General features: G+C 42.1%; 1 protein-coding gene across 2 annotated transcripts in view; it reads right to left on the bottom strand.

The window, feature by feature from the left end:
• Positions 1-20,235, bottom strand: part of TBC1D22A (TBC1 domain family member 22A) — a 433,739-nt gene extending 413,504 nt beyond the window's left edge. For both annotated transcript variants that reach the window (XM_034767118.1, XM_034767128.1), the window contains exons 1-2: positions 19,988-20,235; positions 4,021-4,077 (exon numbers count right to left, since the gene is read on the bottom strand). In XM_034767118.1, the coding sequence (XP_034623009.1) occupies positions 4,021-4,077; positions 19,988-20,235 (305 nt within the window). The remainder of the gene's footprint in view (positions 1-4,020; positions 4,078-19,987) is intronic.
• Positions 20,236-20,991: the final 756 nt, after the last annotated feature.

Raw genomic sequence — 20,991 nt, 5'->3', positions numbered from 1 at the left:
TAAGACAACTCCCACCTGTTTATGCTCTCTGTATGTGTGTATATATATCTCCTCAATATATGTTCCATTCTATATGCATCCGAAGAAGTGGGCTGTAGTCCACGAAAGCTTATGCTCTAATAAATTTGTTAGTCTCTAAGGTGCCACAAGTACTCCTGTTCTTTTGACAGATGTAGAAATTGCTAGATATAATCCATGCTTTTGTCACCCTCAAAATTAGATTACCATACTGCACCCTATATGGGCTACATCTTAAATCAACCCAGAAACTCACACTAGTGCAGTATAAACATGGCAGCCTGTTTCTTAAATTGCATTTCTTGGTGAAAATGTGTGAAACCAGTGCTCTGTTACCTGCCATGGCTGTGTATCAATTTGTGTGTATAGATTAAAAAGTAGCGGTTTTGAGCTATTAAGCCCTAACTGGCTTAAAGCTTGTCTGCTTGAGAGACAGTATCTCTCTTCCGCCCCCCAACCCTCTGTGCTACATTGCCACAACTCTCATGATTAGAGGCACTAAAAGCAAGAGCTCCCTTCTTTAAGAGAGGAGCTATCAGTAGAAAAGTTTCCAGGAGAGCTGTTCAGCATTGCACAACTTAATGTACAGGCCTGTTGGCCAGCAGGTCCCACTACAAGATTTACATGGGCTTTGCAGAATGGAGTGGCGGAAGCCTACATAGGGATAAGGAATTTGACACAGTATGCTTCAGTTTGTATATATTCTCCTTATTAATGCCTGAACGTAGTGAATAGAACTGGAAAAATGGCAATGCCAAATTAGAAAGACAACAGTATCATTACCACCTATGCAGAACCTAATCTCCTTTTTTCACCTCTACATTGACCTTGAAGTTCACTACATAGCTGCATGTATTGGGACTTTGATCAGACTATGGACTTAATTCTGTATTCTCAAAGAAGTTTTAATTTGAGTTCTTATGTGAACCAGAATTAAATGCAAAAGCAGCTACATTTTAACTCAACCACTTGCATGTTACTAACAAGCCAGTGAGCATATCAAGTGGTACTTTTAAGAATGCAGAAAAACAAGTGTTTTTACCCCCTTCAGCTAACAATGCAATCCATCTGCCATACTACATTCTGTTATATTCCAACTTTTAATAGAACAAAAATCCTACAGAAGCCTGAAACAAGACACTTTCCACAAAAGCAGTTGAGACTATCAACAGTTCTGTGCTATTGCTGATGAAGCAGTCATAGGTGCCCATGTTTACAATATTTGGCATTCCTAGGAAATCCATACCCAAAATATAAAATTAATGCTGTTTTCAGTTACGATTTAGAACTTTCCTTTTTTTCCCCATTAAAGAGACAAATTATATTTTTAAACCAAAAGCAAGCTAAAGTCCATTTGTCTAATAAGTCTTAGGACTTGTAATGATGTTGAAAAATCTTTTTAATGCTTTTAATTCACAAAAGCTAGAACATTTTTAAGTTATATTAAACACACTGAGGCTATGTCTACACTACAACCTGTATCAGCAAAACTTATGTCACTCAAGGTTGTGAATATTTCTCCCCTCAAACGACATAAGTTCCACAGACATAATGCTGTACATACAAGCGCTTATGTCAGTGTGATAATGTCTCCCACTGACATAGCTTATGTCGCTTGCAGAGATGGGGTTTTTTATGCTGGGGGGAGAGCTCTCCCCCATCAGCATAGAGTGTCTTCACCAGATGTGCTGCAGCAGCACAGCTATTTCAGTACAGCTGCGCCTCTGCAGCGCTGTTGCTGTACGGATAGACATCGCCTAAGAGTTTTGGTGCTGTTAAGACTTGGAAAGGAATTTTGTCGGTTTTATCATGGCCATAGATCTAGTCAAACAGAAAGACTCCAATTTCAGGAGTACTATTTTATCTAAATACTCTATCATCTGAGACATTGATAATATATAATGGAAAAGAGGTTAAAAAAAGTCAATCAGCAATTCTTAGGTAATATGGAAGGTTATCTCCAGCCCTATCATCTAGTCCTTTCCTACATCAAATCCCTAATCAAGTTAGTTCCTCTTTCATAGTAATAGGACTATTCTTCTAGTTTAATTTGTGTCATCATCATGACTGACAGGTTAAAAAAAAAGTTAGCTCTTAGACCAACCTTGCTTTCTACAGACTACATATCAGTTGTCTTGTATGCCTGAAAATTGAACTACTTTGGGAACACCTTCTAGGTCAGCAGTAGAATCACACAGCAGATTAGTATGAAGAAGGGATCATGAAATATCTCATTGTGCTTTTCCCAGGTCTATGACAGAATACATAAGGTAGTAAATGAAGAACATATAGAGATGTAAGAACACATGCTAGTCAAACCCTTTATTGGCTTTAAATGTACATAGTTTTATCTTGTAAGCAGGTCAAGAATTGGCTCCTTCTCCCAGCTCCCTGGCACCATGGTTCTTAGCAGGCTCTTTAGGCACCCCACAGTGGCATCTGCTCTCACCAGTACCCTCTCTCCATGTTGGAGAGAAGGTAGACAGTCCACATGGCATTACTAGGGAGGGGAACAAAGGAGTGGGTAGGAACAACCACACTGCCAGCCAGAGTAGCTGGTTCCTGGCCTGTCATGGAGAGCCAGCTCAAGAAACAACACTTCCCTTACTACCCTGACAGACCTATCTAGCTATTGCTAATGTATTTAGTTCCATAAATTCTAGGCACCCTACCTGATCAAAGATGCCTAATGTAGAAGTTCTTTCACTCCTCGTCCTGTTGGATTATTTCTATTGGTCTTTAAGCACTGGTCATGGCTCAGAACTCCCAACAGCCAACACACCTATACTTTCTCCCTCCATTGCTTCTGTTATTCCACCACCCAACACCCTCGCATGTATGCGCACACCCACCCTCTCACCCAGCCGTTACAATTCCCTCCCAACCAGGACAATTGGAGATCCCTCACCCCACTCAAAAGAACCTTGAAATTGTGGATCATGGCTCAGTTTCTGATCAATGATATAGTTCTAGTATGATAAATTTTAGGTTGTGTGTTAAACTTGTGTACTTTTAAATAACGTGAAAGGCCTTGAGCTTTCGATGGACACTGGAGAAACTGAAATAAAGTAATATTTGTGTAGCGTATCTCCCATTTAAAGAAAGTCACCAATCTCTGACAAACTTGTTCTTCCCTCTGTATATTATACTAAACTAGATTATAAAAATATAAAAAAAAACCATTCTATTTAGTAAGACATTTTTCTAAGTCTCATAAGGCACATGTATGTCCATTTTACTTAATGGGTTGTGCAAGATTTGTCATGAATAAAAACTAACAAGTTAAAAGAATAAACAATAATTTCTTACTGTGTTCTAAGCAAGCAAAGCTTAATGCTGGCATAAATATGCAAACATTTGTGCAGTTGTCACAAGCTAAGCAAGCACAGTATACATCACTAAATATTACAGCCAAGAAGAAATACTGGATAAAAAAAAATGTAGACAGATTTGCAAGCTGTAATTTTGATTTATGAACACAGGGATTGCCATGCCTGATCAGAATATAAAATCTAGTGTCTTTCCTGTGGCAATGACAACAACATGCCAAAAGAAAGGTGAAAAAAGTCTCAATATTTTTAACCAACTATACAATTAGGTACAAAATTGAGAAATACAGCCTAGAACAGGAGATTAAATTAACCTAATTTTAGCAAGTTTAACTACAAACACTTTTAAATTGTTACTACAAATCATTTATATAAAATGGTAAATGTACAGAGCATTTTGCAAACAGACTACGACATTTAAACAAGACACTCCAAAAGAGTTTGCAATTTAAGTCATGCAAGATACAATGAACTGCTGTTAGGTATTTGGTGCAGTAAGAATCAGGAAGCCAATGTAACAGCAGAAGTTAGAATGGGGAAGGGAATAGCATGATGTGGTTAGATATGGAAGAGGAAGATGACTAACAGCAGCATTTTGGACAAACTAAGGAAGAGGAGGAGGTGGTGAGAGGAGAGAGTTATCTAGTATTTTTTTAATTTTATGTTCACTTACGTTCCATGCAACAATGGATCAAAAGGAGGATGCTGAGCTCCATACACATGTTGGATACTAAAGATAGAAAAAGAAGTCATCACAAATTTGACAATTAAAAAAAAAAATTCAGCAACTTCCTGTCTCAAAGAAGCATATAAACATATAAAAAGAGTTGTTGCTAAATATACCATTATAAAGAGTGAGCAAAAAAGTCACAATATATGGGAAGCGGGGTCATTGTTTCCTTCGGGATTTCCATTAAAGCGTAAGCTCCTCGGGACAGGGGTTTTGTCTGAGCACAAACTGTTGAGACCTATTTTTTTATTTCTTAAATTAAGAATTCAAATAAAAAAAAATCTTTAATTTTTTTTTTCCAACACTGCGAGTGCATATTGCTTCTGAACCCCTTCCTTTTCCAATTAACCACATTGTTCATTCACCTCTCATTCAATCCTACAAAAATGCCTCAAAGAGATAATTGTAAAGAAGTTTATCATCCCTATTTCTGGAGGCATGGGTCATTTCCTTGTGGCCTTAGTTGCTACCTGATTAATGAGGTAATTTAACTATGTCTAAGCATCTTCTAACTTTCCTACAAAACCCCCAGATTTCCCCATAATATGGAATGTTTAACGGGTGGTTTAAGTATCTGATTTAGACTTAATCAGCATTAAGTCTGTAAGTCTCACCATATGCCTTAGCACTACAGCTAATGGTAACTGATCTAACATACCACATGTATTACAGTAACTAAATGAAATGGGTTAACATAAAATTCTATTGATTTTTCATTTTGTCATAGCATTTTAAAGAGTTTGCTTTTTAAAAAGATACAGAACACAGTATTGGGTGCCATATTATCAGCTAGCTAGAACTCATATTCAATGTCATTTCAGTCAATCTGCAATTGCTCCAAACCAGAATAAAAGTGTTACATCATAAGCTACAATATGGAGATATACAGTACATCTACACCACAATTAAAAATTAAAACCCCACAGCTGACTGGGATTCAGGCTAAGGGACTGTTTGGGCTCAGGCTGGAGCCCGGAATCTAGGATTCTGTGAGTTGCTCAAACTTCTAGCCTACAATTAAAACAGCCCCTTACAAGCCCCACAAGCCTGAGTCAGCTGGCACAGGCCAGCCCATCAGTGTCTAATTGCAGTGTAGACACACCAACAGTTAACATGTATCATGTACTTTATAAACAATTTACATGATGTTAGACAATTACATCATGCATCATCATAAGGGCTCCTTTGTAGTCATGAGGGTACATAAGGTCAATCAGTTCAAGACAGACACAGTATGCAAGATGGCATGCATTAGAGAACAATGCCATGAAATAAATAGGTTTGTAAGTACAATTTCATGTTCAACATCCTTATTGAGGTTATAAAAATGTTACTATGTAAGAAATAATAAGATTTGTCCTTCTCAAAATAAAAGTAAATTTACTTGCAAGTTTCAACCTGACAAACACCTACTAAAATTAAGATTAAAGAGGTGGTGCTTATAATGTAAATACTGACACAGGCTTTCATAGGGGTAGGCAATCTATGGCACGCGTGCCGAAGGCGGCACGCGAGCTGATTTTCAGTGGCACTCACACTGCCTGGGTCCTGGCCACCGGTCCGGGGGGCTCTGCATTTTAATTGAATTTTAAATGAATCTTCTTAAACATTTTTAAAACCTTATTTACTTTACATACAACAATAGTTTAGTTCTATATTATAGAAAGAGACCTTCTAAAAACGTTAAAACGTATTACTGGCACGCAAAACCTTAAATTAGAATGAATAAATGAAGACTCGGCACACCACTTCTGAAAGGTTGCCGACCCCTGGGCTATCCTATTGTAGCATGAACATACTCATCTTAATGCTATATGTTCACAAAGAATGCCATACCTGCACTTAAACTACTTTCTCATGGCACAGTTCAAAACCCAAAATGCAATAAAAGTGACTTTAGTGATATTTGACAAAAAAGTAAATAAAGTATTGTTACTCGCCCTCTTACATAACACAGCTAGAGTAGATTGTAAAGTACTAATATTGTTACAATCATTCTTCTAAAGCAGGACCAAGTGAGTGGCCATGGGCAACTGGAGTTTTTCCCAAAAAACTGCAGAAACTCATGGATATCTGCCCTGTTCCGCCTCATGTTCCATATCTACATGAGCTCATTTGGAGATGCTATGTGCCTTGCTTTCAACAACATGTCTATGACACACAGCTGTCTCACACCTATATGACACACTAAAAGCTCTATATGAAACCTACAAGAGAGCAACTCCTGGATCAAGAACAGCTAGCTCAAACTAAACCCAAGAAAGACTGAAATAATGCTGGCTGGAAGGAGGAAACACCTCTTAACACCTACTCAGGACCTTCTGCCGACGTGCATGGGCTGAAATTGTGGAAAAGCAGCATCACTTGCCCCATAACCTCAGCTGTGCAGAACACAATGCCATCCATAGCCTCAGAAACAACTCTGACATTATAATCAAAAAGGCTGACAAAGAAGGTGCTGTAGTCATCATGAATAGGTCAGAATATGAATGAGAGGCTGCTAGGCAACTCTCTGACACCACACTCTACAGGCCGTTACCCTCTGATCCCACTGAGGGTTACCAAAAGAAACTACAGTACAGACCCGTTTACGCGCAGATGTAGGGAGTCAAGCCGTCACGACCACGTGTTAATGGACCGCGGGTTAAGAGGGCCATGCTGAAGTACCTTAAGATAGATAGATAGATATATACACACACACACACACACACACACACACACGCACGTACAATTATCTAGGATTACATACATATTCACAGCATCCCAAATAGTGCAGGCCTGTCTGTTAACAGTACTTTGCAAGAATATAAATTCAAATGTGTAATCTAATTAAAACATTACTACTACTACTACACAGGGGTGAAAGTAACTCAGGACACTTACCGGTATGGGGTGGTGGCAGCTCTGGCCCCCGGAAGGAGCAGGGCCTCAGTGGAAGGGATGGGGCAGGGCTAGGGGTCAGCATCCCCCAGCCAGCCCTTCCAGGCCTCCTGGTCCGCACTGCCCGGAATTCCTGTGGCAATTTAAAGGGCCCAGGGTTCCAGACGTCGCTGCTGTGGTAGCGGCATCTGGAGCCCTTTTAAATCGCCGGCCCCGGGGCAGCTGCTCCCTTTGCCCTCCCCCCGCCCGTCAGCGGCCGATGGGGGGGCAAAAGGGGCAGGGACCTTAAAGCACTGCAGGGTCCTTTGCCGCGGCGGCAGCACTTTAATGTCCCTGTCCTTTTTGCCTCCCCCATCAGCGGCCCTGCTGGTAGGGTCCCTACCGGCAAGGCCGCCGACGGGGTGGAGGGCGAGGGGGGAAAAGGGGCAGCAACGTTAAAGCGCTGCCGAGGCAGCGCTTTAAGGATGGTCCTTTGCCACGGCAGCGTTTAATGTTGCTGCCCTTTCCGCCCCATTGACCGTAAAGACGTACAACATGTTTCCGCTCCATACTTCCTGTCGATTTCTAGGTCAGTGAGTTAGTGAGCAAATCTGTAGCGCTACATAGCAACTTCCCGTACCGCATGTTAACGAGTCTCGCATGTTAAATAGGTAGCACTGGGAGGCATGGCACTACCACACGTTAAGCGGATTCGCACGTAAATGGGTTGTGCGTAAATGGGTCTGTACTGTATGTCATCTGCTCAAGAAACTCCCTGAAGAAGCACAGGAACAAATCTACACAGACATCCCCGTAGAGCCCCAACCAGGGGTATTTTATCTGCTACCCAAAATCCATAAACCTGGGAATCCTAGATACCCCATCATCTCAGGCATTGGCACCCTGACAGCAGGATTGTCTGGCTATGTGGACTCTCTCCTCAGGCCCTATGCTACCAGCACTCCCAGCTATCTTTGAGACACTACTGACTTCCTGAGGACGCTACAATCCATTGGTGATCTTCCAGAAAACACCATCCTAGCCACTACGGATGTAGAAGCTCTCTACACCAACATTTCACACAAAGATGGACTATAAGCCATCTGGAACAGTATCCCCGATAATGTCACGGCAAACCTGCTGGCTGAACTTTGACTTTGTCCTCACCCACAACTATTTCAGATTTGGGGACAATTTATACCTTCAAGTCAGTGAGATTGCTATGGGTACCCACATGGCCCCACAGTATGCCAACCTTTTTATGGCCGACTTAGAGCAACGCTTCCTCAGCTCTCTTCCCCTAGCGTCCCTAGTCTACTGCGCTACATTGAAGACATCTTCATCTGGACCCATGGGAAGGAGGCCTTGAGGAATTCCAGCAGGATTTCAACAATTTCCACCCTACCATCAACCTCAGCCTGGACTAGTGTACACAAGAGATCCACTTCCAGGACACTACAGTGCAAATAAGCGATGGTCACATAAACACCACCCTATACCAGAAACCTACTGACCGACTTACTTACATACATGCCTCCAGCTTTCATCCAGACTACATCACACAAACCATTGTCTACAGCCAAGCTCTAAGATACAACGGCATTTGCTCCAATCCCTCAGACAGAGGCAAACACCTACAAGATCTCTATCAAGTGTTCTTAAGACTACAATTCCCACCTGATGAAGTGAAGAAACAGATTGACCGAGTCAGAAGGGTACCCAGAAGTCACCTACTACAGGATAGGTCCAACAAAGAAAGTAACAGAACGCCACTAGTCGTCACCTGCAGTCCCCAAATAAAACCTCTCCAGCGCATCATCAAGGATCTACAATCTATTCTGAAGGACGATCCCTCACTCTCACAGACCTTGGGAGACAGGCCAGTCCTTGCTTACAGACAGCCCTTCAACCTGAAGCAAATACTCACCAGCAGCTACACAACACACAACACTAACCCAGGAACCAATCCGTGCAACAAACCCTGTTTGCCAACTCTGTCCGCATCTCTATTCAAAGGACACCATCATAGGGCCTAACCACATCGGCCACACCATCAGGGGCTCGTTCACCTGCACATCTACCAATGTGATATATGCCATCATGTGCCAGAAGTGCTCCTCTGCCATGTACATTGGCCAAACTGGACAGTCTCTACGCAAAAGAATAAATGGACACGTGTCAAGGCTGTATCCCCACTTTGAACTTTAGGTACAATGTGGGGGCCTGCATGAAGACTTCTAAGCTTAACTACCAGCTTAGCTCTGGTCCCGCTGCCACCATCTCAAAGCTAATTCCCTTCCCTGGAAAGCCTTGAGAGACCTTCACCAATTCCCTGGTGAATACAGATCCAAACCCCTTGGATCTTAAAACAAGGAAAAATCAATCAGGTTCTTAAAAAGAAGGCTTTTAATTAAAGAAAAAGGTAAAAATCATCTCTGTAAAATCAGTATGGAAAATAACTTTACAGGGTAATCAAATTTAAAGAGCTCAGAGGACTCCCCTCTAGTCTCAGGCTCAAAGTACAGCAAACAAAGATAAACACTCTAGTAAAAGGTACATTTACAAGTTGAGAAAACAAAGTAAAACTAAGACGCCTTGCCTGGCTATTTACTTACAAGTTTGAAATAGGAGAGACTTGTTTAGAAAGATGTGGAGAACCTGGATTGATGTCTGGTCCCTCTCAGTCCCGAGAGCGAACAAACTCCCAAACAAAGAGCACAAACAAAAACCTTCCCTCCCCCCCTCAAGATTTGAAAGTATCTTGTCCCCTTATTGGTCCTTTGGGTCAGATGCCAGCCAGGGTACCTGAGCTTCTTAACCCTTTACAGGGAAAAAGGATTTTGGAGTCTCTGGCCAGGAGGGATTTTATAGTACTGTACACAGGACAGCTGTTACCCTTCCCTTTATAGTTATGACAACACGAATCAGACATCAAGAATTATAACTTTCAAAAACCAGTCAGAGAACACTTCAATCTTGCTGGACACGGAATAACAGACTTAAAAGTGGCAATTCTGCAACAAAACAACTTCAAAAACAGACTCCAATGAGAAACTGCAGAACCGGAATTAATTTGCAAAAAGGACACCATAAAATTAGGCCTGAATAAAGACTGGGAGTGGATGGGTCACTACAAAAAGTAATTTTCCCTCTGCTGATACTCACACCTTCTTGTCAGCTGTTGGAAATGGGCCACCTTGATTGCATTGGCTTTGTTAGCACTACAAAAGTAGTTTTCCCTCCCTTGGTATTCACCCCTTCTTGTCAACTATTGAGAATAGGCCACTTCCACCTTAATTGAATTGGCTCGTTAGCACTGACCACTTGGTAAGGCAACTCCCATCTTTTCATGTTCTAGAATAGATGTTCCGTTTACTGTAGTATTTTTCACTCCATGCATGTGAGGAAGTGGATTTTAGCCCATAAAAGCTTATGCCCAAATAAATTTGTTAGTCTCCAAGGTGCTCCTACGACTCCTTGTTGTTCTTCCCATCACAGGCATCTTCCCTTCATTCATCAAAAATTGTGTGGCCTCAAAGTCTTGCTCAACTAGCCACTGTTCTTAAAAAGAAGAACAGGAGTACTTGTGGCACCTTAGAGACTAACAAATTTATTAGAGCATAAGCTTTCGTGGACTATGCAAGCCACTGTTCTTAGATGCCCAGGTAGTGGCAGTAGTATGATGTGCCCTTTTCTACCTTCTCCTTGCTAGGAATATTCACCCCTTCCTATCAACCAAGAATCTAGTCACCATAATTCATTCAATTATCCCTTTCAGACAGAGACAACCGATACTCATTGATAGTGGGAGGTGTGGGAAAACAATTTAAAGGTTCAGCCATCCCCAGAACAGCTCAAGTCACACACACACACACACACACACACACTCTCAGTCTCCCCTCCAGGAAAGCAACGGCCTCTCCCTGCAGCTCCCAGCTGTTGCTCCTGCCTCTCCCTGCGGGATGCAGCTCATGGGCTGTGGCAGCTGCCATGCAGGGAGGGGCAAGGCTGCACCATGTGACTGATCAGGTCCAGAAAACTCTGGCAGTGGAATGTGGTCCTCTCCCCCACACCTAGCCTCTGCCTTCAGAGTAGATTACTATAATCCAGTGGATCTGGGGCTGAAGGTCAAAGTAATGTAGATGCTTCATTTTTGCAGAGTGTAGCAGTTTGCATTCTCAGCAAGAATGACCATCTCTATATGCAACCTTTCCTATCCAGCCATACAACTATTTCATCTAGCATCTCAAGTATTGCAGCAGCTTTTTCACTGGTTTTGACAAATACAATCTTCCCCACTGATATCCATTCAGAATGCTGCAGCAAAGATAGTTTTCTTAGCCTTTCACACCGCCCCGCTCTTTGCATTCCTTCATTGGCTGCCTCCTCTTCTCTATCATACTCATAGACTTTAAGGTCAGAAGGGACCATTATGATCATCTAGTCCGACCTCCCGCATGATGCAGGCCACAAAGCCGTCCCAACCCTTCCCCTTGACTCTGCTGTTGAAGTCCCCAAATCCTGTGGTTTAGAGACTCCAATTAGCAGAGAATCCTCCAGCTAGCGATCCCTGCCCCATGCTGTGAAGGAAGGCGAAAAACCTCCAGGGCCTCTGCCAATCTACCCTGGAGGAAAATTCCTTCCCGACCCCAAATATGGCGATCAGTAGAACCCCGAGCATGTAGGCAAGATTCTCCAGGCAGACCCTCATTGGCCATTATACTATTTACCAGCAATGGCACACTGTTCCTTTGACTAAAATCATGTTATCCCATTAAACCATTCCCTCCATAAAGTTATCTAGCTTAATCTTAAAACCAGACAGGTCCTTCGCCCCCACCGTTTCCCTCGGAAGGCTGTTCCAATATTTCACCCCTCTGACGGTCAGAAACCTTCGTCTAATTTCAAGCCTAAACTTCCCCACGGCCAGTTTATATCCATTCGTTCTCGTGTCCACATTAGTACTGAGCTGGAATAATTCCTCTCCCTCCCTGGTATTTATCCCTCTGAATACCAAACACAAGCTATTGGTCTTCACTTTCAAGGCTGTCATGACCTATCCCCACCCTGCCTATCATTTCTCACTTCTGCCTCCAATTGGTCCATCACATCAGCTTCCATCACCCACTTGTTACATTTTCAAACAAACACATTCATGTTTTGTCCCATTCTTTGCCTCATACTTCGAGAAGATCCCCATAAACATCTGAAAAACTAACTAATTATCTTCCTTCAAAACTGTACTTTGCTGTGAGGCCTACAAAAAAACCCTGACAATGGTTAGGCTGTTGGTGTGCAGACCACAACCTATCATGCTAACGGATACTTACTCATTCTCTCTTTGCAATTCCCAATCTGTCTGTATCTGTTATAACTAGTCTTATACACATATTGTTCACTCTTTGGGGAAAGGACTATGTTTTTGACAACACCTAGCACAATGGGGTCCTGGTCCATGACTGCGACTTCTAGGTGCTACGATATTACTATAATAACTACATCACTCCTGTACTCTGCACTTTTTGTTGGCTCCCAGCCTCATCATCAAAACCACCAACAAGTCAGAGCTCATCGACAGCGTTCAGCTCTCCATCCACAAGTCCTTCTTAAAAGGCTTCTGCCCATGATAGACAAAAATAATGCATTATTAGTCACGGAGGCTTGGCTGTTGGATAAGTACTGTTACTCCTGCAACTGAGAGGGGAAGGGAAAGAATTGTTGCGTCACTGCTCCTTTGGTACAAATGACCAAAATGTGCACTGAGAATAATATTTATTTTGATTCAGTGTTAAGGGTTGGGTAGAAATGGATTTTTTTTTTTTTATAACTTGTGAGCAGTGAAAAAAATTTAATACTCTTAACTATTATTTGTTTTCTTGCTCTTAAAAGAAAATCAGTACGATTGGCAGCACTTGTGCTCCATTCATTTTTCTCCACACCAACCTCTTACCATAACTTTAAGCTAATAGTTTTGTTCACTGCCTGCTGATATTCTGGTCAACAGCAAGAGACACTGCCAAGGTCTGGACTCAGACATTAGATTTAACACCCAGACATGAAAACTAAAAAGAGACACATGCAGGCCAGTCCAGTGGAATTAATTGGCAGCATCCTGCCTATGTATTGTGGGTTTCCAATCACAGACTCAATTCAAAGGTTGTTAGGAGCCAGGAATGCAGTATTTAGGGGGCAGATGTTCTGTTGATGTAAGCTTTCATAGCCGTACTGAAGTCAATGGAGCAGTGACAAATTCACATCAGCTGCGGCCCTTCCCTTTAGTACCTGAAAAGGAGGGCTTGACATCATTCAGCAAAGTACTATGAACCATCAAATCATGGACAGACTCCAAACACCTAGGAACTGAAAAATAATGTAAAATAAAGCATGAAGAAGAGAAGGTTCCTCTTACCAAAAAAAAAAACAGAAAAACCAAACAGAGTTCAACATGGTAAACAGTCAGTAGGTCCTGTACATCTTCTGAAGGGTAGTGTGTACTCTAATAATGATTGGATCTACAGATAAGTTTAGTATAGAATTATATTGAGTCTTCATACATTAAAGTACAAACAGTATGATGGCAATATGCTCCACCCAGAATGAATATGAGCATGCACATGGCAATTAGTAAAGGTATTCTCCCATCTGAATGATCATGGTGCCTTTTGGGCCCTCAGAAAAATACCATGTTTGTGGATACAGCTGGTGAAGAAAGAATTGTTCAGGGTTCACTTATTTCCCTGACAAGACAAGACACGAGTTTTCAAGTTCTTTAACACTGTGAATGGCTTTCCTTCTCATCCCCAAGCAGATGGATCACCTCCCCTTTTATTATGGGATATCCCTGTGACAATTATGGTAATTGCTTGCATGGACAAGGAATAATTAGTTAAAAGCACATTAAATATATTTTCCAATGAAATTTAATAGTAGAAAAAAACATAACTAGTAGCATGTGACCTCCAAGATCTGTGCACCTAGAGCTCCATAAACTCCCAGTATGCCACAGATCAATTTGGAACACAGAAATTGCTGGATGCTAGATCTGCACAAGTTCCATCTATCTAGCATTTCATTTCCAACGGTGACCAGCACTTGATAGTTCAGAAGATGCAAGAAACCATCTAATGTCCTCTGGTAATGAGTTCCACAGCCAAAGTATGAATTGTATTAAGAAGTATTTTCTTTATTCAGTTTTAAATTAGACACCTTTCAATTTCGTTAAATTATCCCCTTGTTCTTCTGCTGTCAGGAAGGGAGAACTGATGCACCTATTCTGCCTTCTCTATACAATTCTTTATTTTGTACTTTTATCATGTCCCCTCTGATTCACCTCCTTGCTTAGGTAAACAATTGCAGTCTTCTCAATCTCTCCTCGTATGAGAGTTTTTCCATACCCATAATCATTCTCATCACCCTTCTTTGGGTCCCTCTAATTCTACAGTATCTTTTTTGAAATGTGGTGATGAAGCTGAAAACAATTTAAGCCAAATTAGCTGAGAGAAAAAAAATTAAAACAGAAAAATGTGAATTTTTAAAATAAATGAAAATAAAATAAAATGAACAAAAGGAGGGGGAAAACTGATGCAAGGAATACAAGTTAGAAACTAGGAATTATAGAAAACTGATAAGGAAAGCAAAAGGACACAAGGCGGAATCTATGTTCAGCAGAGTTAAGGCCAATAAGGAGGAGTTTGGTGTATTAAGAACAAAAAAGGATCCTGACAATGTTTCATGATTAGATAGAAGCTGTAGAATTATCAATGACAATGCACAAAAGGCAAAAGCATTTAATAAATATTTCCTGTTTTGTATTGGGCACAAATCAGATGATATATTCACATATGATGATTATGATGAAAAAGAAGAAATACTTTCTACTCTAATAGTAACTCAGGAGGAGGTTAAACCAAAGCTACTGAAATTAGACATTTTAAAAATCAGAATCATCAATAGGCCAGAGGGGACCACTGTGATCATCTAATCTGACTTCCTCCATAACACAGGTTGTGTAGTTAATCAGTCCAAAAATCATTAGTTAACTGACTGGTCCAATATTTGAAAGCACTAGTTTACTAGAAAAAACAACAAAACAAAAGAGTAAAACTTTATGGTCTCCAATAGGTTTAGCTTTCTATAGATACCTATGCCTAATTACAAAAATAAATAATGTATCTTAATGGAGTTATTTTAACTCAGAAAAATGCAGAATAAAATTAAATGAAGTTATATAAAAAAGGAAAATGGCACCATGATGCAATCAGAAAGTTAGGTTACCACCTACATAAGGGCATTCTTGCAGGAACATTTGACATTATTTCACCACAATCAAATAATAAGCAGTCAATTGACCCGCTTGCCAAGCCTACTGACAGGCCGTAGAATTTCTCTGAATTAATTCCTGTTTGAATTAGAGCCTCTTGGAAAAAATCCAATCTGCATTTTAAAGATTTCCAGTGATGGAAAATCTACTACATCCCTTGGTAAGTTGTTCCAATGGTAACTACACTGTTAAATATGTTGTGCCTTATTTATAGTCTCAATTTGTCTAACGTCACCTTTCAGCCACTGGATCTTGTTATACCTTTACCTGTTAGACTGAACAGCCCTTTATTAAATTTTTGTTCCCCATATTGCTACTTACAAAGCGTAATCAAGTCATCCCTTTTTGTTAAATAGATTGAGCTCCTGGAATCTATCACTATAAGACATGCTTTATAATCCTTTAATCCTTCTCGTGGCTCTTCTCTGAACTTTCTCCAATATGTCAACACATTTCTTGAATTATGGACACCAGAACTGGACACTGTATTCCAGTAGCGCTTGCACCACTGCCAAATAGAACGGTGTACAACTCAATCCAGAGTTTTAAAATAACTGACTGAAGACCACTAATGTTTATTTTTAATAAGTTTTGGAACACTGGAGAAGTTCCAAAGTACTGAAAGAAGGATAAGATTGTGCCAATATTTTAAAAGTTAAGAATGAACTGGTAATTATAGGACTGTCGGCCTGATATCAATCCCAGGCAAAACAAGGTGGATAAAAATCAATTGTTAAAAAAAAAAAAAAAAAAAACCAATGTTTTTTTAATTTACATTAAATACCTTTTATTTTAATAAACTAATTTAAAATTAAATTTGAAATTGACAACCTGTTAAGGCCTAAACTTACTGTAATCTGTTAAAAACATTGAAATTAAATACAAAAATAATATTAAACACTACATGTTTGCAACCAAGTTTTAAAGAAAATCAAAGCACTGAATTCGTAAAAGTAACTGGCTAAGCACCTGGAATCAGAATTTGTTGAAGTACTAAACCAGATTTTGACAGCAGTAGTCTCGTCTGCAAGTGCAGAGAAAATATTTTCATTTCAGTTTATTCAACTAGTTCAGTATAATGATTAGTGCAGTTCAAAGTTAAGAAACCAACTGGGAGCTGAAAAAGCAGGAAAGCTTGTTATCCTCTTCCCATCTCTAGGTGTGAGAGAATGACATCTAAAATCTTGAAGTACATGGTAACCAGAAACTATCAATTCAGTTCACTAAGTACAGATAACACTTCCTTGTTTAGTAAGCCAATTGGTTTTAATTGCAAAACATGTTTTGATACATTTTAAAAAAAAAAAAAGTTTATCCAACACACTTAAGGTAGGTGTTTTTTAAAAGCTGGTTTTGTGCAGCACTGACCCCGGAGTGCGCCAAGGGCTGGTTTTGTTCAACATCTTTATTAATGATCTGGGTGATGGGATTAATTGCTCCCTCAGCAAGTTTGCAGATGACAGTAAGATGAGGGGAGAGGTAGATACGCTGGAGGGTAGAGATAGGATCCAGAATGACCTAGACAAATTAGAGGATCAGGCCAAAAGAAATCTGATGAGATTCAACAAGGACAAGTGCAGAGTTCTGCACTTAGGAAGGAAGAATCCCATGCAACGCTACAGGCTGGGGACCGACTGGCTAAGCAGCAGTTCTGCAGAAAAGGACCTGGGGATTACAGTGGACGAGAAGCTGGATAGGAGTCAGCAGTGTGCCCTCGTTGCCAAGAAGGCCAACAGCATATTGGTAGGAGCATTGCCAGCAGATAGAGGGAAGTGATTATTCCCCTCTATTCGACGCTGGTGAGGCCACACCTGGAGTATTACATCCAGTTTTGGTTCCCCCGCTACAGAAGGGATGTGAACAAATTGGAGACAGTCCAACGGAAGGCAATGGAAATGATAAGGGGGCTGGGGCACATGACTTACGAAGAGAGGCTGAGGGAACTGGGTTTATTTAGTCTACAGAATAGAAGAGTGAGGGGAGATTTGATAGCAGTCTTCAACTACCTGAAGGGGGGTTCCATAGAGGATGGAGCTAGGCTGTTCTCAGTGGTGGCAGATGACAGAACAAGAAGCAATGGTCTCAAGTTGCAGTGGGGGAGGTCTAGGTTGGATATTAGGAAACACTATTTCTCTAGGAGGGTGGTGAAGCACTGGAATGAGTTACCTAGGGAGGTGGTGGAATCTCTATCCTTAGAGGTTTTTAAGGCCCGGCTTGACAAAGCCTTGGCTGGGATGATTTAGTTGGTGTTGGCCCCGCTTTGAGCGGGGGATTGGACTAGATGACCTCCTGAGGTCTCTTCCAACCCTAATATTCTATGATTCTATAATTGAATATTTATCCAAATAGACAAACCATTAGTAAAAATTAATCTAGAAAAAAATGCATCACTATTTTCAAACATAATAGAAAATGTAAAAATTAAGAATCTGAATAAATGTAAGTTAAGCTATACTATTGCTTAAATAGATGTGTATAGATATAGTGTATCCTCCTGGTTAGCAAAAAGCAGCACCAATTTAGTAAAGGCTATATTTAACATGTTTTAATGGTTATCATCCAATGAGTGTCAGCCTTTATTTAAGAAAATAACTAAAAAGTACAAATGTAAAACACAATTAAAGTTGATGATTTAAATCAAGGTTTTTTGCTTGCTGATTTAAACCATGATTAAAAATTGGTGTTTAAATTGCTTTGATTTAAAAATCAAGCCACCCTGAACTAACAGAGAGGAAATATAATTAATGCCAATCAACAGGGTTTTATGGAAAATAGATCTTGTCAAACTAATCTCATATCTTTTTTGATTAGATTACAATTTTGGTTGATGAAGGTACTAGTGTTGACATAATATACAGAGGCTGCGTCTACACTACAGTGGTACAGCTGCATAGACACTAAAACTTCCATTACTATAGTAAATCAACCTTGCCGAGAAGAAGTAGCTTGGTCAACAGAATTCTTTTTCTACCTAATGCGGTCTACATGGGACATAGGTCATCTTAACTACATCTCTCAGAGACATGAATTTTTCCACACCCCCTCAGCAATGTAGCTGGCTCGACCCAACTTTCTAGTGTAGACCAGCCCTTAGACCAGTGGTTCTCAAACTTTTGTACTGGTGACCCCTTTTACATAGCAAGCCTCTGATGTGATGCCCCCTTATAAATTAAAAACAGTTTTTTATATATTTAACACCATTATAAATGCTGGAGGTGAAGAGGAGTTTGGGGTGGAGGCTGTCAGCTCGCAATCCCCCATGTAATAACCTCACGACCCCCTGAGGGGTCCCGACCCCTAGTTTGAGAACCCCTGCCTTAGACTTCTGTAAGACATTTTATTTGACTTTTTCTAAAAGTTATGCTCTAGTTAAAAGAGGAATTAATTCGAGTAAATCCTATGGGCTAATATATGCAGGAGATCAGACTAGATGATCACAGTAGTCTCCGCTGTTTCTACAATCTATGAATTACTGCACACAGTGTAATGAATGTCAACTAGTTCTCCTCTGTTCACTACTTGATTGACACATACACACAAAGATTTCTAACTGAAACCTACTGAGATGAGCTGCTCAAGTAACTGAATGATTTGGCACATAAAAATTGTTAGTTCAACAACAAGAAAAGCTACAGAGAAAAATTGAAAGACATCCTGGCACACTTGACAGCAAGGAGCAAAGAACTCTTTGCTATGGCTACCACCCAAACTGAAATTGACAAGAATCTATTCAGAAAGACAAGGTGGGGGAAATAATATTTTTTATTGTACTAACTTCTGTTGATGAGAGACACACACTTTCTAGCTTACAAACAGCTCTTTTTCAGGTTTGGGAAACTTAGGCCTAGTCTACACTGCGGGTGGGAAATTGATCTAAGTTACGCAAGTTCAGCTATGTGAATAACGTAGCTGAAGTCGACATACTTAGATCTACTTACCACAGTGTCTTCACTATGGTAGGGTGACTGCTGACGTTCCCCATCGACTCCAGCTACGCTTCAAGAGTGCTCTATTTATCACGTCTTCACTAGACGTGATAAATCAACCCCCGCTGGATCAATCGCTCCGGAGGTAAGTGTAGACATGCCCTTATTCAGAGTGTCAAAGAAAAGGGTGGGCATGGCTGCAACACTGCATACCTTAGAATATGTGTTATCTACTTATGCTAAACAATCTGTTCCACCTCCTATTTAACTGTGACATTCTGAGCAAGTTTCCCAGAGCAAAAGAAAAGCTCTGTGTAAGCTCCAAAGCTTGTCTCTCTCACCAACATAAATTAATCCAATAAAATATATTACCTGGCTCACCCACATCCTTCAAGTCATAGAGAGCATAGAAGTATTTTTGGTTTACTGTACATCATTCAAGCCAAGCAGCAGAGGACAGCGCTCATGCTCTACAGCTGTCCCTCACAGAAGCACAGTGCAACTTCCAGAGGCTAGTCAGTTTCACGGCTGTTGCTACAACTGCTATCAAACGTTAGCTGTTCTCCACCCCTGTGTGCGACAGCGCCGGACGCCAGACCCTCCTCCCGAGGCCACGGGGGCGCGGTGCAGAGCCGCCCTCAGCACCGGGTGAAGGGACCATCCTGCCCCAACATACACCCCACGCTGACAAGTGACCCCGCCGCCTTCCAGCACCCCCAACCCGCCACGAACCCCACATAGCCCGGACGGAGCCAGACGCCCCACTGCCACCCTCCCGACAGGCCAGTCTCCTTCATACACTCACCTCCCCGGCACCTTCGAGCCGCTCCGCTTCCAGAACTGCTTCCTGCCTCCGTCGTTCGCCATGGCTCTCGTCACCTCATCCCCTTCGCCGGAGCGCGGCGCCTCCCCCCGTCCGCCTGCTCGGTTCCCCACGGCACGGCCCGCTCTGCCCGGCCCAATTCCTGGGAGTTTACTCCATCCCAACCGCTTCCCATTTACTAGGCGCAGAGCGCTGCCATATTGACACCGGGCAAAAAGCTCTATCCCCATTGGCCGGCGGTGTCCCCTACCAATCAGAAGTAAGTTTACTGACGGTTGGGTCAGAGTCACCCAATCAGGGCCGCTCGAGTCGGGGTCTGGCGACTGGAAGCAGCTGGCAAAGGGAGGTGGGGAGCGAGAGCCAGAGCAGCCCCGGCCCCGCCTGTCGCCACGCCCCCTCCCTAAAGTCCCGCCCACCTGCCAACCGTGGTTTTCCTCCTTTAATGTCTCGCAACTCCCTCCTCGCTGCCCGCTCTCGTGTGTGCGGGGGGGGCTCTGTGTATAGATAGTCTCCAGGGGCACTGTACAGACAGACTCGGGGGTGAGGAGGGTGCTTTACAGATGGTCTACAGGGGACGCGTTGGTCTAGCCTACCAGAACCTTTCCCCTCCACCATTTGGGGCGGGTTAGGGTACTAACACCAGGGTTACCATACGTCCGGTTTTTCCCGGACATGTCCGGCTTTTCGGCAATCAAACCCCCGTCCGGGGGGAATGGCCAAAAAGCCGAACACGTCTGGGAAAATGCCGGCCGGGCACTTCCCCTCCCACAGCGGCTCTGCTCCTCCCCTGACTCTTCGGCTCTGTTTAAGAGCCGGGCTGCCCGAGTGCTACCGGCTTCGGGCAGCCCCCATGCCTCCGGACCCTGCACCGCCAGAGCCCGGGAGGGGAAGTGCCTGGCTGGGGACGCAGGGTCCGGAGGCAAGGGGGCTGCCCGAAGTCCAAGCGCTACCGGCTTCACGGTTTGCCGGGCAGCCTCCAGACCCTG

This window comes from Trachemys scripta, chromosome 1, assembly GCF_013100865.1.
Source record: "Trachemys scripta elegans isolate TJP31775 chromosome 1, CAS_Tse_1.0, whole genome shotgun sequence".
NCBI classification, from domain to species: domain Eukaryota; kingdom Metazoa; phylum Chordata; order Testudines; family Emydidae; genus Trachemys; species Trachemys scripta.
This window is presented reverse-complemented; position numbering and strand designations above follow the sequence as displayed.